The following is a 25,273-nucleotide window of genomic DNA, read 5'->3' on the forward strand; positions in this document are numbered from 1 at the left end:
GGTGAATATGAGTATAGTTTTAGAGTAATTCTGTGTAATCCCAGGAAACGCTGCTAAGCAGCGTTTAGTGCATTTCACTAGAAACCGTGCCATTCCTCGCTTGAATCAACAATCAATCTGAAATCAATGCTATATTATCGGTATTATGTTTCATCATCATCACGTTTGCGATCTCAGACCCATTCCCAATGATAATATCAGGCTCCCTCCATGGATTATGAATGGAAATAGCGAATAAAAGAAATAACGACCAAAACCCGACTTTTCTCGAGTTTGGCGCTCAAGTGATGGCGAGTTAACCCGACTTATCTCGGGTCTGGCGTCCAATGTGTTAAAGGGGAACTATCTTATAAATGGCCTTTTCCAGTGGTTTGCATTGTTTTCTAGCAATGCGGGGTTGTACCAACACTGACTAGATGTGAAATTCTCATTCAGTCGCATTCCTCCAGTTCAGCTGAGACAAGATCCTCCCCCACTAAACCAAGCCATTCTGAATTTACGTCCATCTGTGATGTGTAAGAATTCTGATCTGCATACCTCAGCTCCTTCTGTGGTTATAGCCACCGCCCACAATCAACAATTCGAGGAAGTTAGTGTAACATTGAAGTTATAACCAAAACGGAGCGACTGGAAATAATGCAGAAGCGGTTTCCCTGTCAGACAGCACTTCCGAAAAAGAGAGAGAGAGGGAGGGAGAGAGAGGGACAGACAGATAGAGAGAGAGAGGCTCATACGGTGCAAGTCTCGGAGCGATCTCTCCTCTCTGCCGCTGCTTTTTACACACATGAACACACGCGCGCTCTGTGCTCTCGTCTCTCTTTCTGTCTGTCTCTCTCCCTCTCTATCTCTCTCTATCTGTCTCTCCCTCCCTCTCCCTCTTTATCTCTCCCTCTCTCCCCCAAAGTTATCTGCCAGTGCAGGTGGGTGACTGTTACTCAAAGCGCATTGCGAGTATGGGCGGAGCCCAGCCAAAAACAGCTTGGAATCTGGAAGGGCAGAAGGTATGCCTCCGGAAAATGCAGAAGGAAATGCCTCCGATACAGCCTAAAATGCTGGTATCGGTATTTACATTTAGATTTACATTTAGTCATTTAGCTGACGCTTTTATCCAAAGCGACTTACAAGTTCTGTACGACAAGCCATCAGGAAGGGCACAACTCTATCAGCTGAGCAACAATGTTCATCAAAGTGTTGAGTGCTACAGTGTAGGTTAGTTTATTAGGACAAGTGCATGACAGTACGGTTAGTTAGGGTTTTTTTTTTTTTTTTTTTTTTTTTTTTTTTTTTTTTGTTTTATTAATTCAGATAATGGTTGAAGAAGTGAGTCTTTAGTCGACGGCGAAAGATTGGACGTGATTCGGCTGTCCTAACTGGGGTGGGTAGTTCATTCCACCATTGTGGGGCAAGGACTGAGAATAGGCGACTTCTCTTTGATGACCCTCCCGGAGCTTGGATAGGAGTAGGTCTGAGGCGGCCAGAAGATGCAGAGCGTAGGGGTCTTGAGGGTGTGTAGTTAGAGACCATTGACCGGAGGTAGGCGGGAGCGGTTCCCTTTGCCGCACGGTATGCTAGGTCGAGGGCCTTGAAGCGGATTCGTGCAGCAATGGGGAGCCAGTGCAGGTCCCTAAGAAGTGGGGTGACATGGGCCGACTTCGGTAGGTTTGAGATCAGGCGGGCCGCTGCGTTCTGAATGAGTTGAAGAGGCTTAGTGGCAGTGGCCGGGAGGCCAGCGAGCAGTGCATTGCAGTAGTCGAGGCGGGAGATGACTGTTGATTGGACGAGGAGTTGGGTGGCTTCTTTTGTCAGGAAGGGGCGTATCCTTCTGACGTTGCTCAGGAGGAATCGGCAGGTTCTGGTCGTCGCTGCGATGTGAGCAGAGAAGTTCAACTGGTCGTCGAGGACAACACCAAGGTTCTTGGCGGTCGGGGACGCAGTCACAGCTGCATTCTCGACTGTGATTGAAAGGTCGGTTAGGGGGGAGGATTTGGCCGGCAGGTGGAGCAATTCTGTTTTGCTTAGGTTCAGTTTGAGGTGGTTGGACGTCATCCAGGCTGAGATGTCGGACAGACAGGCCGAGATCCGCACAGAGACGTGGATATCTGAGGGAGGGAAGGAGAGGAAGAGTTGAGTATCGTCGGCATAACAATGGTAGGAGAAGCCATGAGACGTGATAATGTTACCCAGTGATTTAGTGTAGAGGGAGAAGAGAAGGGGTCCTAAAACCGAGCCCTGGGGGACACCCGTCCGCAGGGGGCGGGTGGCCGACAGGGTCCCTCTCCATGACACTTGGTAGGAGCGGTCATTGAGGTATGATGACAGCCATGTCAGCGCAGAGCCAGCCACTCCCATTCCTGCGAGGGCCGCAAGGAGGATCTGGTGGTTGACTGTGTCGAAGGCTGCAGATAGATCTAGGAGAATCAGGACAGAGGAGAGGCCTTTCGCTTTTGCTAAGTGAAGTGCCTCTGTGACCGCAATGAGGGCTGTCTCTGTGGAGTGACCAGTCCTGAAGCCTGACTGATTAGGGTCTAGGAGGTCATTCTGTAAGAGATAAGTAGTAAGTTGGTTGGATACAGCACGTTCAAGTGTTTTAGAAAGGAAGGAGAGAAGAGAGACAGGACGGTAGTTGCCTATGACAGTAGGGTTCAGGGTTGGTTTTTTTATGAGCGGCGTGACTCTGGCTTGTTTTAGGGAGGTGGGGACCACCCCCGAGTTGAGTGAGGAGTTGATGGTTGCAGTTAGGAATGGGAGGATGTCTGGTGCTATGGTCTGGAGGAGTGGGGAGGGTAGCTGGTCCAGCTGGCAAGTAGTCGGACGGTTTGACGTTACCAGTGTCAGGGTCTCTGCTTCTGTAATGGGAGAGAAAGATGACAGAGTGAAGGATGAGGTTCTCGATTCAGCATTTGGAATGGGTGGGGGTTGGGAGAAGGAGCTGCGGATGTTCTCCACTTTTTCCTCAAAGAAGATCGCAAAGTCTTCGGCAGAGAAAGATGAGGGAGGGGGGGGTGGGGGGGGAGTGAGGAGGGAGGTATCTGCGAGTACACGTAAAATCTATGCTCCGATCCCATATGACGTAATTTATCAACAACACATGGTATCCTCCTGCTGAGAGTGAGCATTATAAAACAAACATGTTTTTAATCGACCGTGAATTAAAGTGTCAATGCCGTTTGTCATTTTAACAGCAGATACTTTCTTAAATGCCATCGTCCCGACAGAGCGGTGTTGACGGGGAGCTCTGATGTGTTCGCTTGCTGGTGTTATTTAGCATTAGCTGAAGAGCTAGCTGAAAAGCTAGTTTTAGCTTAACGTTACCTTGGCTAAAGTTGGAGCTATTCACAATCCAGCAATAATGGCTGCAGACCTGCAAGCAAAGTACAGCAAGTTGGCAAAGGAGTATTCCAAGGTAAATCACTTTTTCACCAGTAACGTTACATTGTCTTTCCATCTAGCTCACGTTAACTGGCTAACCTAAGTGTCGTCACTGATCGACATCTCCCACACATGCACGCAATTAATGGCATAATGCGGACAGCCATACCGGTGACAATGTTTAGCTTTTAGTGCCAAAGGATAAGAGTCTGAGGCGGAGTCTCAAAAGAGAATGTTGAATATTTATTGTGCATTAAAAATCACAACAGAGCCTCTGTTACTAGCTAACTGAACCGGAGCCTTCTGACTGGGTAGCAAGTGCAACAATGTATAACGTCCGTGCGGAACCAATGTCCCAACAACCTTTTCGTGGGTGAACTCATTGAGCATAGTTGTCAATTAATGATACTAATACTAATCTATACAATCACCTGTTGTTGAATAAATACCATTACTTTCTAGTTATTACTAAAAAAACTGTATATATAAAACAGTAGCTGTAAAAAATAAATAAATAAAATAATTGTATAATTTATATAATATAATTTAATTTTTTTTAATGTATGCACTGGTATCGGATCAGTATCGGTATCGGCCGATACCCAAAGCTATCGGAATCGGATCGGGAAGGAAAAAATGGTATCGGAACATCTCTAAAAAAAAACGTACAGATGTGTTCCATAGACTCACAGGAATTGTGTCAAATTGGCCAAATAGTGAAAAGAATAGAAAAGATTTTCCCCTTTAAAGTTTAGAGCTCAATATAGCAAAACGTGGCACTTTACAGTGAACAGGAGGTCTATTTGTATTAAAAACAATAGATTGTTTTTAATTTAAATGTCTGGAAGAGCTTAAAAAAAAAGAGAAATGTCAAATGATATTTCCGTTGCCTTTTTTGAGTTGATCTAAATGTTACTGATTGTGTTAAATGGGCATATAATATCGTCTCATATCGATCGCAGGCACCTGAATCGAATCGTATCGTGGCAGACTTTGCGATATCGGCAAATATCGTATCGTTGTCCAAATAATCTATATTGTATCGTGATGAAACTGGTGATTCCCACCCCTACTTCCTGCTAGATAATATCTCCCACCTGTTTTGTCCCTAATACTTCACTGTGGTAGGGGAGCGCTCTACTCACTTAACCGCATCGCTGGGTAATTTTACCTATCTCAAACCCCACCCTCTTTTCTTGATCATCCAATCACAACTGTCGCTTTCTTCAGACAAACAGCAGTATTTGTGATAGGATGATCAAGAAAAGAGGGTGGGGTCTGAGATCAATTGTCAATAATTGTCCCTCTTGTATTATTATTATTATTGTGCTTCCTACAACCTCCTGCCTCCTCTCACATCCCGTTTATTTTATAAAACCCATCATCAAGGTTGAGCAATATATTACTTCTCCGATCATCCCTTTTCATTATTTATTTATTTATTTACACGGTTATGGTCTCTAATTTGATTACAATTCCGCCTACAGCCTTCTATCACTACTCCTGATCCTACTCGAAACTCTCTACTTAACTCACTTAACTTTTAAAATAGAAACGGACTAGGGATAATTAATTTGAATATTAGAAGCATACTTCAGAAATGGGATCATATCAATGTATTCGTTCTACAGACTGATCCCGATGTCCTGGTCTTGAGTGAATCTTGGGTAAAAAAATTGTCAATGACTCGGACGTACAGTAGCTCTAATGGGCTACAACTTGTATAGAGTTGGACAGAGTAACCCACATCAGATTATTTTAAAGGGGCACTTCACCAAAAAACAATGCTGATTTATTTTGCACATAATCTCACATCCAAAAACTCAAAAGGTTTTGTCTTTTGTACACATTAATTTAGTTTGACAGTTAAATTAGTTTGAATATGGCCACCAGCAACACCTGGTCTTATAGGGACTGCTACCTTATCATTTAATTGAGCTGTAATTAACACAACACAAGGATTTAATGTCATGATCACTGGTGGCCATATTAAAAAAAAATTCTATCAATAACTCAAACTAAATGAATGTGTGCAAAACAGTTTGGTGAAGTGCCCATTTAACCCATTGAATGCCAAAAGCGAGTATACTTGTTTTTGGCTCCCATGCATTCACCGCCAAAAACGAGTATACTCATTAAATTTTTTTTTATTATTATTATTATTATTATTATTATTATTATTATTATTATTATTATTATTATTATTATTATTATTATTATTATTATTATTATTATTATTATTATTATTATTATTATTATTATACTAAACAGTCAGCCGGACCTTGTTGTGTGATCCTGGTACCTCTGAGTGAATTCGTATTGAAATGACGATCGAATCCTGATAGATATCTTTTGACCTGGGCTAGTTTACTGTGGGGGGGGGGGGTTGCTCACTCACTGCTGGGCACAGTAGTAGCCACTAGCCTGCGAACTGCCTATGCAATGGCGAGCGAACTATTGGAGATTTAATTATGAAGAGGACAAAACTATCACACTTATGGATGACAAGGTGGGTTTTCACCAGACTACATTGTAGGGTTGGGCATCGTTTGGATTTGAACGATTCCGGTTCCGATGCTCCATATCGATTCCTGTTCTGAACGATTCTCGATTCCGATTGAGGTGCAGGTCACAGCTTATTTCGCAGGAGAATTTTAAAATTTTACATTTTTTTCATACTATTCACATTTTCAGTTGACTTGATACAGTTTAATTTGGTTGCTGTACTGTAACTAGGGTATTAATTAACAAAGTATATTAAAAATAAAAATAAAAATAAAAATTAAGAATCGAAATGCAGGTATGTTACTTCCGGAATCGAGAACCGGTTCCTAATTAGAACCGGTTTTCGGTGCCCAACCCTACTACATTGGACTCAGCACTTCTGGTAAATCATAAAAATACTATAGTCAAACCGGCCGAGCATGTAACATTATCTGTCGCCGAGTTGAGAGCAACCCAGACTAGAGCCAACTAACGTTCGGCAATGGCGATCGCCTAGAGCGAACTATTGGAGATTATTATGAAGAGGACAAACGGTGAGGATCTATCCATAACATAAGGTGCGTTTTCACCAGACTATGTTGGATTCTAGTATGTTCAAACAGGTTGTTTGGATATAACGTTATCTCCAGACTAGAGCCAACTAACGTTCGGCAATGGCGATCGCCTAGAGCCAACTGACGTTATTTATTTAAATTGTTCCTGTTCTGACTCAGACACTTCGGAGCAAGAGTGGACAGGGTTTTGGTGGACCTGCTGACAGAGGTAGTTTTGGTGACGGGGCATTCTCACGAGCTGCACCCAGACTCTGGAACTCCCTCCCTCAGACCATTAGAGACTCTCCCTCACTCTCCTCCACCTTCAAATCCAGACTCAAAACCTACCTGTTCTCCCAAGCATTCAACCTTCCTTACCCATAACCACCCTCCTCCAACTCACCACCATTTCCCCCTGCCCCACGTTCTCTCCTCTCCTGCCCCCACCCCCCTTGGTTTTCCCTTACTCTCCTCCCGACTGTCTCCCCTACTCACTCCCGTATTTGTTATCCATTACCCGTGGTTTTATGTTCCTGTGTATTCTTATTGTCCTCCGTTTCCCTGTGGTTCTATGTTTCTTTGTTTCTTTTTTGCAGTCAGCGACTTTGGGTCTTTGAAAAGCGCTATACAAAATAAATGAATTATTATTATTAGAGGTAACGTCTATTTTACCGAAGTTTGCCTTTGAGAACCAATGGTTCTCGAGCCGTAACGGCACATGGGGCAGAAGCCCATCTCCTGTTTCCGTAGCGTGAGGCAGCTTGATGTACAAGTACACCCCTTGGACATGACGCTAGTATGTCGCAAGGACTTCCCCCCAAACCAACCCTTGATCCTGAGTGTCAAGCAGGCAGGCTATGGGTACCATTTTTAAATAGTCTTTGGTATGACTCGGCCGGGACTTGAACTCCCAGCCTCCCGAACTCAGGGCGGACACTCTACCCACGAGGCCACTGAGCCGAACCCCATCATAAAACATGCATTTGTGATGATCCCCAGTGTCAGAAAACAAGTCCCCCCCCATGGTGGCTTTGTGAATAGAACCATTCTATGTATGGTCATGTTTACCTTTGACCCTGGAAATAATATAGGTGTCAAGTGAGCAACCCGCACGGAATGCGCATGCTGCACAGCAAACACATAATATCTTGCGTTCCAGGAAACGAGACTGGATTATTTTGAAACGGGACAGGTTTTAGCCTGGGATTGCGCAGGAACGACGGTATGTAGAAATAAACGGTTTGTTCCCTGTTGGAGTATAAATATTGCCTTTCAAATGAGCCAACTATTGTCTCCATAGCTATATACGATGGGTCTGCAAACATCGTGAAAATTGTCAAAAACGCTGGCGCCAGGGAGTACAGATGTAAAAACAGTGTGGCAGTCAATGAGTTAAGGATGTTGGTGGTAGCCTCAATTTATCCCAGCTGATAACAGAACTCACTAGACCAAATTTGAAAGATTGTTCTAAGTCTACTCTAATTTATCTCACAGCTTCCAATAAAGTTGACAAAATGATTGTCTGTGGTGTCTTCAAGCTTGGAATTAGTGATCACTGCCTATTGCATGTATCAGAAATATGTGAATAATTAAGACATAATCTCACACGGTTACAAAAAGAAATCTTAAGACATTTTAATGACCAAGTCTTTTTAACTGACATTATCCATAATGACTTATACCAGTGGTTCTCAAACTTTTTACACCAAGTACCACCTGAGAACGTAGCTGGCTCTCCAAGTACCACCATATGACCGGCGTTAAAATACAGTCTATTCAGCTATGCACAGTTAATAGGCCTATATCAAATGCAAAGTACATTTTTCTGGGGGGGATTATTACAGTCTAGGCATGTGTCAATGATTAGCAGCAACACATATTTTGATGGATTTTTTGTAATGTCAGATTTAACACCAACTCTTTTCAGAAAAGTGGGAGTATTTCATTTTTTATCTGACATTACAAGAAATCTAAAAATAAATGGTTATGATCAGGGCTGAAGTTGAATTAAAGATTTATGACTGTTTAGACTGCATTACTCTCTGTCACAGTGATCTCCTGGTTCTTCCCCACTTAGATTATCTAACTATCGCGCTGCCGCAACCAGAAACACTGGCCTGGCCTGCTTCTAAGTTCAGTGGCCTGACTGCAAAAAAAATAAAAAATAAAATAAAATAAAATTTTAGCTTTTTTTGGAAATGTTTTCAAGTACCACCAGCAGTACCACCAAGTACCACTAGTGGTACGCGTACCACAGTTTGAGAACCACTGACTTATACTATATACAACCAAGATCCCGGATGTTCAAATGGCACTGGACCTTTTCATAAAAATCTTTCTTTCAGTTATTGATAAAAATGCATCATACATAAACTTAGAATAGAAGAGTAACACCCTGGTTTCACACAATTTATGCTTAGTGATATTTCACTTTAGTAGAACTTCAGCAGTTTTACCTCTACCTAACGGCATATACAAGTAAACTAGCGACCACTGCTGTCACTGTAGTCCACTGTTACCTAACACCACCACCTCCCAGGTGTCAGGCCATTCATTTAGTCTAAATATAATACTTCTGAAGTATAAACAAGCTATTTCTCACACTTGAAATGTAGTTTGACCAACTAAAGAATGTTTAGGATCTTTCTTCCTGTAACCAAGGTAACCATTCCCCGAACATTCCATGCAGGACAAAGATACACAGCACACTCAGACCTACAACAAATACACTGGATCTGGATATTTTTCTCTCTCTTAAGGAAATACATCTGTAAATACACATCAAATTACTCATTTGACTGTGTGGAGGAAATATAGAGCTCATCTCTATATCATATCTCAGCCCCTCAAAGAACATGTCTTCAACCCCTCTCCCCCATTTGTCCCCTATCCTGTGTCTATCAGTGAGCTGGATGCAATCCTACCTTGAGGGGAGGGAACAGATGGTGGAGGTAAACGGTACCCTATCCCCCCCCCTCACAGTGAGCTGTGGTGTTCCACAAGGAAGCATACTAGGACCGCTACTGTTCCTAATTTATGCAAATGACATGTCGTCAGCTTGTGACTGCAACTTGTTCCTGTTTGCGGACGACTCAGCCCTGCTGGTCTCTGACAAGAACAAGTTACAGGTTGAAAAAACCCTCAGCTCGGAACTAGGCAGAATCTGCATATGGCTCGCTGATAACAAACTATCATTACACATGGGCAAAACAGAGTCCATTCTCTTCGGTTCAAATAACAAACTCAGCAAGACCGACGGCTTCTCAGTTACAGTGGGTGACAATATTGTCACAAGGAAAGATGAAATTACCTACCTGGGTTCCATCCTAGAGGCTAATCTCTCCTGTGACAAAATGGCATCCAATATAATAAAAAAAAGTCAACCAACAAACTCGATTCTTGTACCGGATCTCCTCTCTGGTAAACAAGAATACCCTGAAGACTCTGGCAGGAGCACTCATTCAGGGGTACTACGACTATGCTTGCACCTCATGGTACCAAAGCACCTCAAAGGCGCTAAAAACAAAATTACAAACATCTCAAAACAAACTGGTCAGACTACTGCTTGACCTTACTCCTAGAACCCACCTCACCCCTGCCCACTTTGACAACCTAGGATGGCTTAGAGTAGACGACAGAGTACAGCAACTTGCAATGGGCCTGGTCTACAAGATACACTACACGACCAAGGTACCCATGTACATGTCAAAATACTTCCCAAAGGTCAGTGAATACCACGATCACAACACCAGAGGGAGCTCCACAAATCATGTTAAACCCAGATTCGGCTCAAATAAGGGACTAAACACGTTTCTCAATTATGCCACATCAATGTGGAACGCCCTACCCAAAGCTGTAAAAGAATGTGGATCACTACCCACTTTCAAAACCTCTCTCAAGGGACACCTACGGGAGACTGCAATTCAATACTGGCCCCTGTAAATATCCTAACCCAACCCCCTCCAATGTACAGTAATTTACCTAGTATGGTTTTGTCAATAGTCCAATGTACAATTTTGTTTGTTTGTACAGTGTCTCCCCCCCCCCCCCTCAATGTACAGTTTTGCTTGTTTATACAGTGTGCCCCCCCCCCCCCCCCCCCCAACCACCTCCAATGTAAATTACCCAGTATGGTTGTCAATATCCCAATGTACCCAACCCCCCCCACCCAACCTCCTCCAATGTACAGTTTCTACGTCAAATGTATATACTCCCTTTTCTTGACTCCTTCTGTATCACAAACAGTACTGTATTTGCAAATCTGGTATGTCATAAATGTATAGATGTAGCAGTACTGACTATCTGTATGTCATGTATGTCATATATGTCCTGATGGATTGAAAATGGGGGACCCTGATGTAAACAAGACAAAAGTCTTTCTCTGGTCTGCATCCCCTTAACAATTGTGTGTATTGAGCTGTACTGTATTGTACCCATTCTGCAATCTGTTAATAAAGTTTTCAATCAATCAATCAATCAATCCCCCCCCCCCCCCCCCCCCCCACTTGACCCATCTTATGGGGTTTCCCCCTCCCCCTTTCTCACTATAAAGGGTTCCTCCCCACGTCATTCTTTCTTCTCGTCCCGGGCCTCCTAGCTAGTTATCTGGACGAGAGCCATTCAGCCATATTCTCTCCTTGTTGTAACATTTGATCTTCTCTGGTTAATAAAGCCATTTATTAACTGGATCCACTGACTGAGTAAGTTATTCCTATCAATTATTCCTATCAATTATATCTCCAACAACTGAAAACAGAATTCTCTGTTTTATTGAATAATGATATTCAGACGAGGTCCCCAAAATGGATGGAAGTGAATGAGGAGCCTGACACCCGGAAGGAATGGTGGTGTTGAGAGTGGACAACAGGGACAGCAGTGGCCACTAGCTTACTTGTAGATGTTTCAGTAAGACTGCTGAAACTTGTGGAAGTGAAATATCCCTTTAAGAAAAGGAACATTGTCTCGGGAGATGCTTTACACTGGCTATCATTTAGACCAGTGGTTCCCAAACTTTGTTTATGCGGATCACTACTAGATTGTTATCAAGAACTTTCGCAGACCACCTCGTATGCAAACAGGAAAAATAAATAAAACATATATATAAAGTAAATACCGGAGATGGGACGTGCGCCTGCGAGAGAAAGAGACAGAGAGACTCTTGTTACGCACGACTTGCGCACTGAGTTCCGTTGTCTCAGAATGGATTTAGTACAGAGAGAGGGAGGGAGCGTGCAGAGGGAAAAGTGTAAAGTCACCATCATACATTACCTTTCTGTAAGCATACAATATAAATAGATTTGGATATTGTTCTGGGTGTTTCTTTTTTTTTGCAGACAATGTGAAAATAATATATACATTTTGGTGTTTGGACTAATATCTCCCTGCAAACCCCACCCCCACCCCCACACACACACACATCATATAGCACTCCTCCTTTTCTGTTGTGGGCTCCTATCAATGTCCCTCTCTGCATCTACAAAAGTGGCACCTACAGCTCAGCACCAGCAATACCGTTTCAGCAGCATACCATCTCTGCAACAGAGACACCAAGAGGGAACTGGAGGTATATGCTGACCACAAGCGTCTGGAGTCCCAGCAAGCCCCTAAATACCTTGGCATGAGTCTGGATCGGACACTGTCCTTCAAACAACACCTCGAAGATGTCAGGGCAAAGACAACATCAAGGGTTGCGCTGATCCGACGCCTCGCAGGTACAACCTGGGGAGCCACTGCCAAGACCCTTCGGATATCCACCCAAGCCCTGGTCTTCTCGGCAGCAGAGTACTGTGCCCCAGTCTGGAGCAGAAGCCCACACGTTAAAAAAGTTGATGCGGCTACTAACAACGCCCTCCGGATCATCACTGGATACCTGAAGGCTACACCCGTCTTCATGCTGCCAGTCCTTGCAGGAATCGCACCAGCTGGCCTACGACGAGAGGCTGCCACTCTCGCCCTAGCAAGGAAGGCAGTGAAGCATGACTGGCACATCCTACACAACACCACAACAACAACAGCACCTATGAGCAGACTCAAGTCCCGCCACCCCTACAACAAGGTGGCACAAGAGATGCTCCGTTCCACCACTGAGGACCTATCCAGAAATGGATGGCTGGCGGCAGCCTGGAAGAGAGAGTGGGAGAGTGCTGGGCCAACCCGTATCCACCACCACATCTGGGATCCAGGAGATGGCGCCACAGGAGACGATCTTCCACGCCGGCAATGGGTTCTGCTGAACCGTTTAAGATCTGGGGTTGGTCGCTTTAAAGCATCATTAAAGAAGTGGGGCCTGGCAGACAGCGCTGCATGTGAGTGTGGAGACCCTGAGCAGACTGTTGACCACATCCTGACCATCTGCCCCCTATACAAACCACCCTCGGAAGCCAGCCTCTTTGATGTGGGACCAGAGTTAAGCCCAGCCCAGACCAGAGTTAAGGGCATGGCTACAAGATACAGAGTTGGACCTCTGACGTTACACGAAAGAAGAAGCATAATCATCAATAGGGGATTTTCATTCAAGCTGCACAATGAATGATATAGTTGTCAGATCAATTGATATATGAGTAGGCTACTTCAAACCATAGCTTCAAAAAGGATTTTATGCATTTGAAGCTATGGTTTGAAGTAGCCTAATCTTATATCAATTGTGTGTGGAGGGGGGGTTGCAGGGAGATGTTAGTCCAAACACCAAAATGTATATATTATTTTCACATTGTCTGCTAAAAAAACACCCAGAACAATATCCAAATCAATTTATATTGTATGCTTACACAAACGTAATGTATGATGGTGACTTTACACTGCACCAGAAAATAAAGGGTAGGTTCCCCTGATTCATAAAAGGTTGATAGATTTGAAAAATAAGCTCAGAATTGGCAAAAATATAATACTAGAGGGTTAACCTACTAACCTACAATGTAGCACTCAACACTTTGATGAACATTGTTACCGATACTGATAAGAGTTGTGCCCTTCCTGATGACTTGTCGTACAGAACTTGTAAGTCGCTTTGGATAAAAGCGTCAGCTAAATGACTAAATGTAAATGTAGTTCCTCTTTAATGCAAAAAAAGAATAATGCATGCTATTTACTTGAGACATAAATATTGATGATAATAGTTTGCATATCACAACAATGCTAGATTGTAACTTTGGACCCTATCTAACTCGCTCAAATGACTTATGCTTAGGGCAGACATGGTCAATAGGTGAGCAATGAATGAGAGAGGGCCAAAGCTACAGAGATGACATTGGTAAAAGGAGACACTTTGTGGTTCTGGGGGAGACATGAAAATACTTTTTAGAAAAGGGATACAAAAAACAGCTTTTGCAGGACAGCCAGGCCCTTTATAGCGATTGAAACACAAATGTGCATAAAATATTTGAAACACTCATTTGTTGGCTTGTATTACAGGCACATATTTCCAAAATCCCAAAAAAGGGACAAGAACCAGGACAGGACAGCCAGGCCCTTTATAGCGATTGAAACACAAATGTGCATAAAATATTTGAAACACTCATTTGTTGGCTTGTATTACAGGCACATATTTCCAAAATCCCAAAAAAGGGACAAGAACCAATGCTGCGCTTTCAGTTGCTGTACCTCGGATGCGATGAGCTCCAGGCCGCGACACTGCCTGTCCTTCTCCTTCAGCACCAGGTCCCACATCTCCGGGTCGTCCTGGGCCAGGCTGTCCTGCCCCGTCCACGGACGTTCCTCGTCCACAGCGCGGGTGGCCGCATGCTGCCTGCGCACACTCAGGACCAGTGGGGCGCGCTGGTGCAGTGGCTGGGGAGAAAAGACAGAAAGAGAAAAAAAAAGACAGATAGAGATAGAGAGAGAGAGAGAGAGAAAGCAGAGTTGATTAGTGGTGTATACATGGCAATGTTTTTCAAAGCCACAGGTGCCGTGGGTTGAGGGAAGATTGGGGGCGACATTTATTTCACATTCTTCCTGTGCCCAAGGACAAGTCAGTTAGTATTCTTGAACGTGCACCACTCTCTTGCAACATTGGGCGCACACCAAGGTTTGTGTGCGTGGCGCATGCGCGCATAAATTCAACGGCAACAATTAATAACCAGTATTGACCAATTGATAACTGAACAGTTATTAATATGTTACAAGCATCTGTTGTTGAGATCTTCCACACATCACATTTGGTAGATAAAATAATAATCAACAATCCGATAACTATCACACACTGTCATGTAGAAAGGCACTATCTTGAAAACCTGTAATTCTATGCTACGATAAAGTTAACTTTTTTGTTTGATGAAATTTGGTTTCATAGCTGATCGGGCTGTAGCCGAAGCCTGTTTTTGGGGTTCGAACTTCAGGGTTCAGAGTTCATGGTTTTTCGAACGGATGTTCGAACCTTCGTTTTTAATTTAAAAAAAATCTTGTTTTTTTTTGATAAATATCCTCAACTTTCTTTAATGAATATAACTCATTAGTTTCAATACTATAATAGTAGTATAGCCTAATTTTTATCTGCAACTGTGAAGAAAAAAAACATTGGTTTAAACAGAATGAATAGACACTCCAGGTCTCTTGGTAGCCTATGGTTTTCAACCTCATAAACGAGACAGTCGTCAATAGTAGGCTGCCTGGAGTCGACTGCTGACAATTGTATTAGCCGAATTAGAAATGCTTTTCTTTTGATATAATAATTATATTGCCATTAACTCATTCAGCGGCAGCTATTAGACGGAGCCCGTCATAGCAAGGCCATGCTTTAAAAGATAAGAGTGCGTCACCTTGTTTGTAGAGCTATAACTATATTATATATTATAACTATGGATACAATACTATGGCCCATTTGACATCACCCATCTATCGTTCCATCCATATGTTCCCGTGTTATACCGTGGTGAATATACGTATGGTTTTAGAGCGGTTTGGGGTAATTCCCGAAATGCTGTTATAGCCTTATATGTCAATTCTACTATAAACGTTGCTGTTTCTTGCCTGTACACGCTACTATTCCCAAATCACATGTATGTCATAGGTATTATGTTTCATCATGAATGCATGAAAGGGGGGGGGGGGTCGTTTCTGATTATTTGATTGTCAGTAACGGCATTCGTATTGAACACTAAAAACGCTTATCAGCCCGATCGGTATAAAAGCATTGCACGATCAAGCAAACATTTACGTCCTTACCTGTGATCGGGAGTATTGCAAAAATAATATTCCAATTGTTTGATCGCCATCTGGTACATCCGATGTCCATTTGGTCTAGGGCTGGGCGATAAAACGATAACGATAAATATTGCGATAAATTATTTCCTCGAAATAAACATGAAACGTGGTCGCAAAGTTTCGATATATCGATTTTCCAAGTTTGGCTCCGCTCAGCCTCGGCTCAACACACTCACTAACAACAACCAACGTTACGTGATGACGTGCACTGCTTACGCACAGGGAACAAACTTAACTTTTTGACTTACCAGCCATTTGGCTGGTAGATTTTAAAAAGTACCAGCCATCGAGATGTTTTACCAGCCAAAAATTATAAATAGCTTTTTAGTATATCGCCATGTGTTATTATTACTATATAATACTCTCGTATGCTATTTTCAATTAATATCATAAACAACATAAGGAATATTAGCATAATTTTGAGTGGACTGAAGGAATGAGTCAGCGTTAATAGTTTTAAATGCAAATAATTTATTGCGAATTTATTTACAATATGGAAGCAAAAGAATTAAAGAACATATTAAAACAACTTCAAACAAGATAAACAAATCCATACTTGCCACCTACAAGGCAACAAGGGATGTTAGCGGAGTCTGTAATGCATCCAGCCTTGTATGGAATAATAATATAATAATAGATAATAATAATAATACCGTCCACCCCTAATATAATATAATAATAATCTGGTCAGCAGCCTCCACTGATGTAGCGTGATTCAAACCCCCTCAATGTGCAGTTTCTAGTTAATCAGTTAGTCAGTTACGCAGCCTCCACTGATGTACAGTGACGAGTGAATCTGGTAGTTGGTTTATGACGTTACGAGTTAATCAGTCAGCAGCCTCCACTGATGTTATGACGTTACAAACGCGAAATAACATTATACATTATGCTCCGCGAAATAAAGAGAGCTTATTATTAATCAGTCAGCAGCAGCCTCCACTGATGTTATGACGTTACAAACGCGAAATCACATTATGCTCCGCGAAATAAAGAGAGCTTATTATTAATCAGTCAGCAGCAGCCTCCACTGATGTTATGACGTTACAAACGCGAAATCACATTATGCTCCGCGAAATAAAGAGAGCTTATTATTAATCAGTCAGCAGCAGCCTCCACTGATGTTATGACGTTACAAACGCGAAATCACATTATGCTCCGCGAAATAAAGAGAGCTTATTATTAATCAGTCAGCAGCCTCCACTGATGTTATGACGTTACAAACGCGAAATAACCAGGGTACAAAATATGCCTCCACATATTTGGTCAAATCAAATGCAAAATTAAATATCAGAGCACAATCAAAAACACGATTGCAGGTTTTTTTGTAGGCTAAAGAACGGATGAAGACAGACCTCGTGTGCGTCTCATGTTACAAACTTGATCTCGTGAGCAGAGCGCATCTCATTTACATTTAAAGGTTCATTGTTTGTAAACATTAGAACGGACACGTGAGACGTGACACACACACACACACAGTTTCACTTTCGTTTCAACTCACCACGCCCGCATCCAATAGGGGCCAGCTGCAGCCCCGGAGATTGTTCCAGATTGGGCAACTTTCGCCCGCTCCCACGACATTTCTCCCTCCAGCTGGAGGCTACTCATATCATATTAATGGCGACGCATGCAGTGGATTTTGTTGGCCGCCAGATGGCGCCCAGGCCTTAATTTATGACGGCCAAACATTAAATCTACCAGCCTGTGGCGGTGGGCGTGTGACTATTTTGTACCCTGCTTACGCACCACAGCTCCAGATGGGCTACTGTTTTGGTTTAGGACTGGCTAGGATAGTTAGCTTGCACGGCGCTATTTTATATATTTACGTGCCGAGTATGTGTGTGGCATGAATTCTGATGCCACGGTTATAGTAGTGTGTGGTATACGGTGGACGTCGTTGCAATGTATTGCGGCGGAACAGAGTATTTTAGGGATATTTAGGACATTTGGATACATGGGTAGCTAGGATAATTAGCTTGCACAGCGCTATTTTATATATTTACGTGCAGAGTATGTATGTGGCGTGAATTCTGATGCCACGGTTATAGTAGTGTGTGGTATACGGTGGACGTCGTTGCAATGTATTGCGGCGGAACAGAGTATTTTAGGGATATTTAGGACATTTGGATACATGGGTAGCTAGGATAATTAGCTTGCACGGCGCTATTTTATATATTTACGTGCAGAGTATGTATGTGGCGTGAATTCTGATGCCACGGTTATAGTAGTGTGTGGTATACGGTGGACGTCGTTGCAATGTATTGCGGCGGAACAGAGTATTTTAGGGATATTTACTAGTACATTGTCATGGGATACACTGCTCGCTCTGGTGACTGCTAACGTGCGCGGACTGATGACGACATCAACTAGAGACATTCTCAGCAGAAAAACAAGTATATTAATAGCCCGTCCATCGGCGCCGGGCATAATAAGTTAATTAAACTTGACAGACATTATATCGACGATAATTATCGATATCGAGTTATATGAAAATAATTTTATAATTTTATCGCGATAACGTTTTTGGCCATATCGCCCAGCCCTAATTTGGTCCACGGCATAACCCACCACAACATATGGATCGGGGATATTTGATGCGTTTCAAATGGAACCGGGAGAACCGCTCCACTCGCCCGACAAGGAAAAGTGAGACCAGAGACATTTGGCCGTTACACAGGCCAAGATACAAGGTTACAAAGGGTGCTCGATACCGCCGTCTAGTTGGATGCGGTCAGTATTGCACTTTGGCAATCTCAGACTCATTCCCTATGGTAATACCAAGGTCCCTGGATGAATATCGAATAAAGGAATAAACGACCAAAACCAGAGAAATCTCGGGTTTGGCGCCCAACCGCTGGTGGTGAGTTAGCCCGACTTATCTCGGGTTTGGCCTCCATTGTGTTAAAAGTTTTTGTTGAAATAATATATATATTATGAAAATAAGTGGAGATGGATAATTGTTTGGACACTGTATACGCACACGCATATAGGGGAAAATAGACTCCATTCCTACAATTGGGAGCTTTCCAGCTGCGTATTACGCAAGCAGTAAATTCCACACACGCATAGTGGATTTCACGCGCTTGGTGTGCCTGCCCTGTAAAGCTAGAAATCACACAAAGTGGTGTAACTGGGATATAAAAACTGGGGCTGCTCCACAGACAATGAACGGGGCTCCGACTCCGTGAGGCAGATGTTTGTGTGTGAACCCAAGGGAGGTTTTAACTCTGGTGCAGGCTAGGGTTGGGTACCGTTCACATTTGAACCGATACCTGTACCTGTGAATCGATACCGGTACCTTTTTTTCGGTACGTCAGTCTCTAAAAATGTAATCTACCTACATCAGTTGTAAAAAAAAAAATCCAAACTTAAAATGATTATTATTTATTTTGAACAATTTGTTAATATATACGTACGTATATACTATATAATATTGCAGCGAGCGCTGTCTGCATCTAGCTTTGTAAAGTGTAACCACACTTGCGACCGTTTTTGGCTTGCCATTGCCCAAACTGCCTTTTTTTTTTTACAGTACCGAAATGTGGCACCGGAGGATCTCACGTGAATCGGTACTCGGTAGTACTGACGTGATTCGGTCGGTACCCTTAAAAGTACCGGATTCGGTACTCATCCCTAGTGCAGGCCTTCTAGCAATGCTATAATACAAACTTAATTTGGGTGTAAGAGCTCACGCAAACATGTCATGGCCTCACTCTCTCCGATTTCTCACATTTTAGGAGAGAGTGGTGTGTGTTCATTAATACTGACTGAACTGTCCTGGGGCACAGGAAGAACATTGTCTAAAATTCTTAAAGATGTAATTTTGCGAGATCACAAGATTCTGTGTAACAAACCATCTGGGCCCCGACACGTTATTCAATATGAACCACCAGGAAGCGTTACACTACAGTGCCAGACGCCCCTATGTCCCTAAAATGAAACACTGTAAAGTGGGCTGTAATCGTCAAACAGGGTAGATTTCGCCGGGGCTGAAAAATATCAAAGTAGCCTAGAAAATCAGTTGTCTGCAGTGAGACAATGTATTGTGAAAACGTTAAGTCCCAAGAGAGAAGGTGTGAGAACCAGCAGCATGTGGAGCCAAAGGTCCTTCATGAATTGGAGAAGAAGGAAGCCTGGAGTGTTCATTTCAGATGAGGACTTGGAGATTATGGACGGGACGTTACACAGAACGAGCACATGTTCGCAGCGTGCGTTTGATCGCTCTCTTACATTTGATCCAACACTCACTGTCGCTGCCAATTTGTCCTGCATGAATAAAGGCTACGTTTCAAGTCTCTCCTCGCTCTCCTTCGTCTCTCGTACACTACTCCACTATGTAGCCCGGTATAATTAGAAGCCGGGGTGTTTGCACGATATCAATAATCAGCGTGGTTGTTCAATTATGCCTCCGTCTGCACTTCTATCGACGGAGGGACTGGCTTTTTACAGCCTGGGCTGTACTGAAAACGACAGAGAACAGATTCAGCACTATATGCTTATCTAATCTGGACTTTGGCTGACAAGTTCTTCTCCCACTGCTGTAGTCTTCTGCCTGATGATCGTATGGGTATATGGGTGCATATATATATATATATATATATATATATATATATATATATAAAAATAATTGTGCGTCTACATCGCAATACTTGGATGTTGAAAAACCAGGAAAAGAAGTGGGTGATTAATTATGGATAACAAGCTTTTTCCAGATACATAGGTTTTAAGACCATAAGAATAGTATTAACCAGGAGTGATATGAAACCATTTTTGTATTTAGCTTTTATTTAGTTAATTTCAGAGATCCTAGAACACTACAGTCATAATAAATCACCACAAATTGATGTCAAGTACTCCCCATATCTAGAGTACAGTATAATGTCAAGTACTCCCCATATCTTGGGGAGTACTTGCGATGAAATTCAGGTATTATTGGAAGGCATAGGTATACCTGTATGTCCAGAATTGAAGAAACAAAACATGATGGTAAAAAACTCTGGAGTACTCTGAATTAAATCATGGGTACCCAGGGCTCTACGCTAACCTTTTTCACTAGGGGCACAGGTGCTCCTAAATGAAAAAATTTAGGAGCACACAAAGAAATTTAGGAGCACCCAAAAATATTTAGGAGCACAGTGAAAATATGTCAAGTAACAGAGTTTTTTTTCTTTTTTCAAAAATAAATGTATATTTGTACTGTGCGTGCATGTGCAAACGGGACACATCTGTGCAATAGCACATACCACCAAAGTCACTGGCCCACTGTGTGCGTGTGTGTATCATCTGCGTGTGCAAACGGGAATGGGACAGACATTTGAACTATTAATTAAGTGATTAATGCCTACTATGGCAAAGTTGTAGCCAACAACTAGGCCTAATAAGAAAGGCAGTGATATTGAACAAAAAGGAGACACTGGCTTTACAACCAGGGCCATCAGTAGAGGGGGGAGCTAGTGTTGCTCTTTTAGAAAAATAATCCTTTCAGGGTTGCCTATTGAAATACTGTACACCTCCAGTACAGTAGTTTGCGTGTCAGGTAGACCATTGACAGTCGATTCTGCCAATTACGACGTCACACCGTTGCACTCTGGCCGTCCGGCGCTGCAGCTGGACCCTATTGCCACACCGCTTGCACTCTGGCCGTCCGGCGCTACAGCTGGACCCATTGCCCACCTCTGCGGTTGATAACGCTAGCCAAGTTAGCTGTACACACATACACAGTGGGCCAGTTGTAGGGGTGTAACAATGCATTTGCAATATTTACAAAACATGACATTGTTTTCGAACTCTAGCCATGGGGAAATGTTTAGCCAATTCACGTTAAATTTGTATGTCTTCCCTCCGGCTCCAGTGGGTGTAGCTTCGCTAGCTACAGTGGCTACATTGGGTGCTACAGTGGGTGTAGCCTCGCTAGCTTGGCCAACTTCGCTAGCATGCTGGCTAGCGTCAGTATCTTGGTTAACGTTAACCATCACCTCTGTAACATGAGCTGCCTCGCCTGACTTCTCATTCTCCGGTATCTTTCGCGCAAAATAAAAATGAATGGGCTTCGACATGGCTGTATTAACGTTTGACTCAGACAGTGACGCAGCCGCTGATCATTACTTTCGGTTTCCAGTCGCGTGACCACAGGAAACTACTGTGATTGGAACGTTTATGCGGCTGTGAACTGTGGGACTTGTAGTTTTTTAACGATTCTCGCAGCGGAGAAAAAAAAGGACGAATGAGAGGCTGTACTCTGCACTCGCTGGCCCCACTCGCACGCCGTGCGAGTACTTGATTTTGCATGTTCGCACGCACATATTTTTAGGGGCATATGCGAGCAATATGGTCGCACTGTAGAGCCCTGGTACCGTAGAGACAAAATGGGTAAAATGCCATCATTTATTGAATCGGGGGATGGTTTCATCACTAAGCCCTTGGATATTGCAAATTATTTCAATAACTATTTCACAAATAAAGTAAATACTATAAGAAACAACATGCCACCTGTAAATGGTAACTTATCAGATTCAATTATAAAAAGTCAGATCATGAAGGACAAAGAATGTGAATTAGAATTTTTGGTCAGAAATCTTTCAGACATTTTTGATTGGGATGCAGTCTGGGAAAATGTTCGGCTATCATTACGCAACCCAGATCACCAACAGATTAATCTTATTTTTGTTCATAGGACTTACCTGACCCCTAGACGATTGCACCTAATGGGTCTCAGACCGAACTCTCGATGCTCCTTGTGTTCAAACGGTGCTATTGGTACATATATGCATATGTATTGGGAATGCCCTCCTGTTAAGACTTTCTGGGAAAATGTAACCACTCAATTATCAGAATTTTTGTCTCTGACCATACCTATACTGCCTTCTGTATTGTTGTTGAATGATGTTTGATATAAATTTGTAATTTTCTGAGGTTAAATTAAGTAGTGGATGTATAGTCCAAGTAGGGGTCCTGAGGGGGGGAGGGAAGGGGAAGGGAAGAGCGAGCAAGAGCCCATGTATTGTATTTATTATTTTTGTGTCTTTTAATTTACATTCATTCTGATTTAATTACTGGACTGTCATTATTGTTATTATTATTTCTGTTATTGTCCTGTGATTTATCATTTATTATTGATTATTATTGTTACTGTATTGTTTGTCTTGTTTCATGTTAAAAAAAAGGAAAATAAAAAACATTTGTTCAAAAAAAAAAAATAAAAACGTTCAGAAATTGAAAAGCCATTGTCTGAATTAAAATGTGACAAACCCTCTGGTCACGACAATCTGGACAGTATACTTTTGAAGCTATCAGCTGGAAGTATTGCTGGTCCGATATGTCATACAGTATATTCAATTTGAGTCTTAACACTTTCAGTGCCACGGACGACATATCTCGTTTTATCAGCCCCCCCCCCATTGAGTGCCCACAACGACAAATATCGTTTTATTTTTTTATTAGCGATCTGAATTCATATTTCATCAACCGAGTCTCCCGTTGGTACACCAGCCCCTACAGGAGCTCAGAATGGAAAAAAGCGCCCCCTATCGTCTATCCCTGTGTAACTGCAGGTCAGTCACTTAGACTGACCTGGGATCTGTAGATATGTAGAGGCGGAGCCAGCTGGCTCCTTGTGCTGGCAAGAAGTCTGATCAACATGGAAGTCATCGTAGGACGGAAAGCAGCCTGGATTATATATTCACAGCAGCCAATAATCAATCAATCAACACGATCGATATTTGGAATGGCGATCAGTAATTGGAATAATCTTTTTGGAGAACATCTGATCTAAGGTAAGGAGTCTATGTTACCAGTATTGGGGTAATCAGAGCTGTTTTCGCTGAGATAATGGCGTGTCCCATATGTGTGTGTGTGTGTGTGTGTGTGTGTGTGTGTGTGTGTGTGTGTGTGTGTGTGTGTGTGTGTGTGTGTGTGTGTGTGTGTGTGTGTGTGTGTGTGTGTGTGTGTGTTCTTGCGGGAACGAGAGAATCGATTTTTCAGCTTGCGTCTATAGCATGCATGCATACGTACACATATACTATCGATAATCTAGCATTTATTTGAAAACGATTCATAAATAGGCCGACAAATGACAACGTGTCTAGTGTATTCGAGAATATTCCAATAAATGCCGTTTATGAGGGAATCTTTCTATCTTCCCGGAAATTTTAGAGAGAACGATAGCTTTTCGAAATGCTATAAAAAGGATATGAACCGATTAAAAAACAATCCGTTTCGACAATGTTGACTGCAAACGAGTCATTGATAAGCGACGGGCAGATTAGACACAATTTAAAACATAGATTAGGCGTTTTTTTGGCTAACATTGGAGTGGATGGTGGCATTCAACGGGGTAAATCAAGGTTAATCAAAGGCTCTGAAAGTGTTAAGGAAGGAATTTATCCGCTAATATGGAAGGTAGCTAAGGTCACTCCTCTACCAAAAAATTTAAAATAATCATTCACTGGACCAAATAGTAGGCCAATCAGTATTTTACCTGTTTTAGGTATACGGTACTTATGGAAAGAATTGCATTTAAACAAAATCAAAATTACTTCTCCCTTAATAACATAAATTCTGACTTTCAACATGCTTATAAACCTGGCTATTCAACATGCACAGCACTTACACAATTGGCTGATGATTGGCTAAGAAATATTGACTGTAAATTATTAGTTGGTACACTACTGTTAGATTTTAGCGCAGCTTTTGATCTCATTGATCATGAACTGCTGCTTACAAAACTAGCTGATTATGGTTTCAAACACTCAGCTACTAACTGGATGAAAATTATTATTGGATTATTTATTCATGAGACAACAATGTGTCCTGTTTAATGGAACTTTATCAAGCGTTAAAACGCTACAATGTGGCATTCCTCAAGGAAGTTGCCTTGGAGTTGGACCATTATTATATTCAATATTTGTAAATGATATGCCACGTTTAAAAAATGCAAGCAGTTCCATTTATGCAGATGACACTACAATATAATGCTTCTGCAAGCAATGCCAAAGACCTCAGCAGTCTTCTTCAAATCGAGTTAATGCAGATTTCTGAATGGGTCACTGTAAATAATCTGAAACTAAATGCATCCAAAACAAAATGTCTAATTATTTGTTCAAAGCATGCTCAGAGAGAGAATCACAGATAAAATATTTCTTTGCAGGGTGCAGATATTGAACAAGTTAAGGAGGCCAGATTGCTTGGAGTTATAATAGATGAAACACTCTCTTGGTCAACTCACATTAACAATATTGTAACAAAAATTTGCAGAAGTATTTAAATTATTAGACGGAATGCCTATTTTTTAACTGACACAGCTACCAAGCAAGTCATACAATCACTAGTTTTGTCACATCTGGACTACTGTCCAGCAATCTGGTAAAATGCATCCAAACAAGACAAATAAAATACAGCTTACTCAAAATAGAGCTGCAAGACTTGCATTGCGTAGCTCAATTAGAAACAGTGTTGAAAAAAATGCACAAGGAACTGTCATGGATGAGAGTCAATGAGAGACTAGTGTGTAGTCTCATTTTGTTTATGAGAAATATTTATACTTTACATAAACCTGTGTGCCTCTTTTTGCAGCTGGTGCTTATTAGTGATGGTCATGGCTAGGGATGCCCCGATCACGTTTTTTGCCACCGATACCGATCACCGATCGTCTATGAGCCATATCGGCCGATACC

General features: G+C 42.3%; 1 protein-coding gene across 1 annotated transcript in view; it reads right to left on the reverse strand.

The window, feature by feature from the left end:
• shmt2 (serine hydroxymethyltransferase 2 (mitochondrial)) overlaps window positions 1-25,273 on the reverse strand; it is a 166,412-nt gene that overhangs the window by 82,505 nt on the left and 58,634 nt on the right. Inside the window, exon 2 of the mRNA XM_084316786.1 lies at window positions 14,007-14,192. Within this exon, the coding sequence (XP_084172912.1) occupies window positions 14,007-14,192 (186 nt within the window). The remainder of the gene's footprint in view (window positions 1-14,006; window positions 14,193-25,273) is intronic.

The sequence above is a fragment of the Notolepis coatsorum genome (assembly GCF_963971535.1).
Source record: "Notolepis coatsorum genome assembly, chromosome: 6".
Classification (NCBI taxonomy): domain Eukaryota; kingdom Metazoa; phylum Chordata; class Actinopteri; order Aulopiformes; family Paralepididae; genus Notolepis; species Notolepis coatsorum.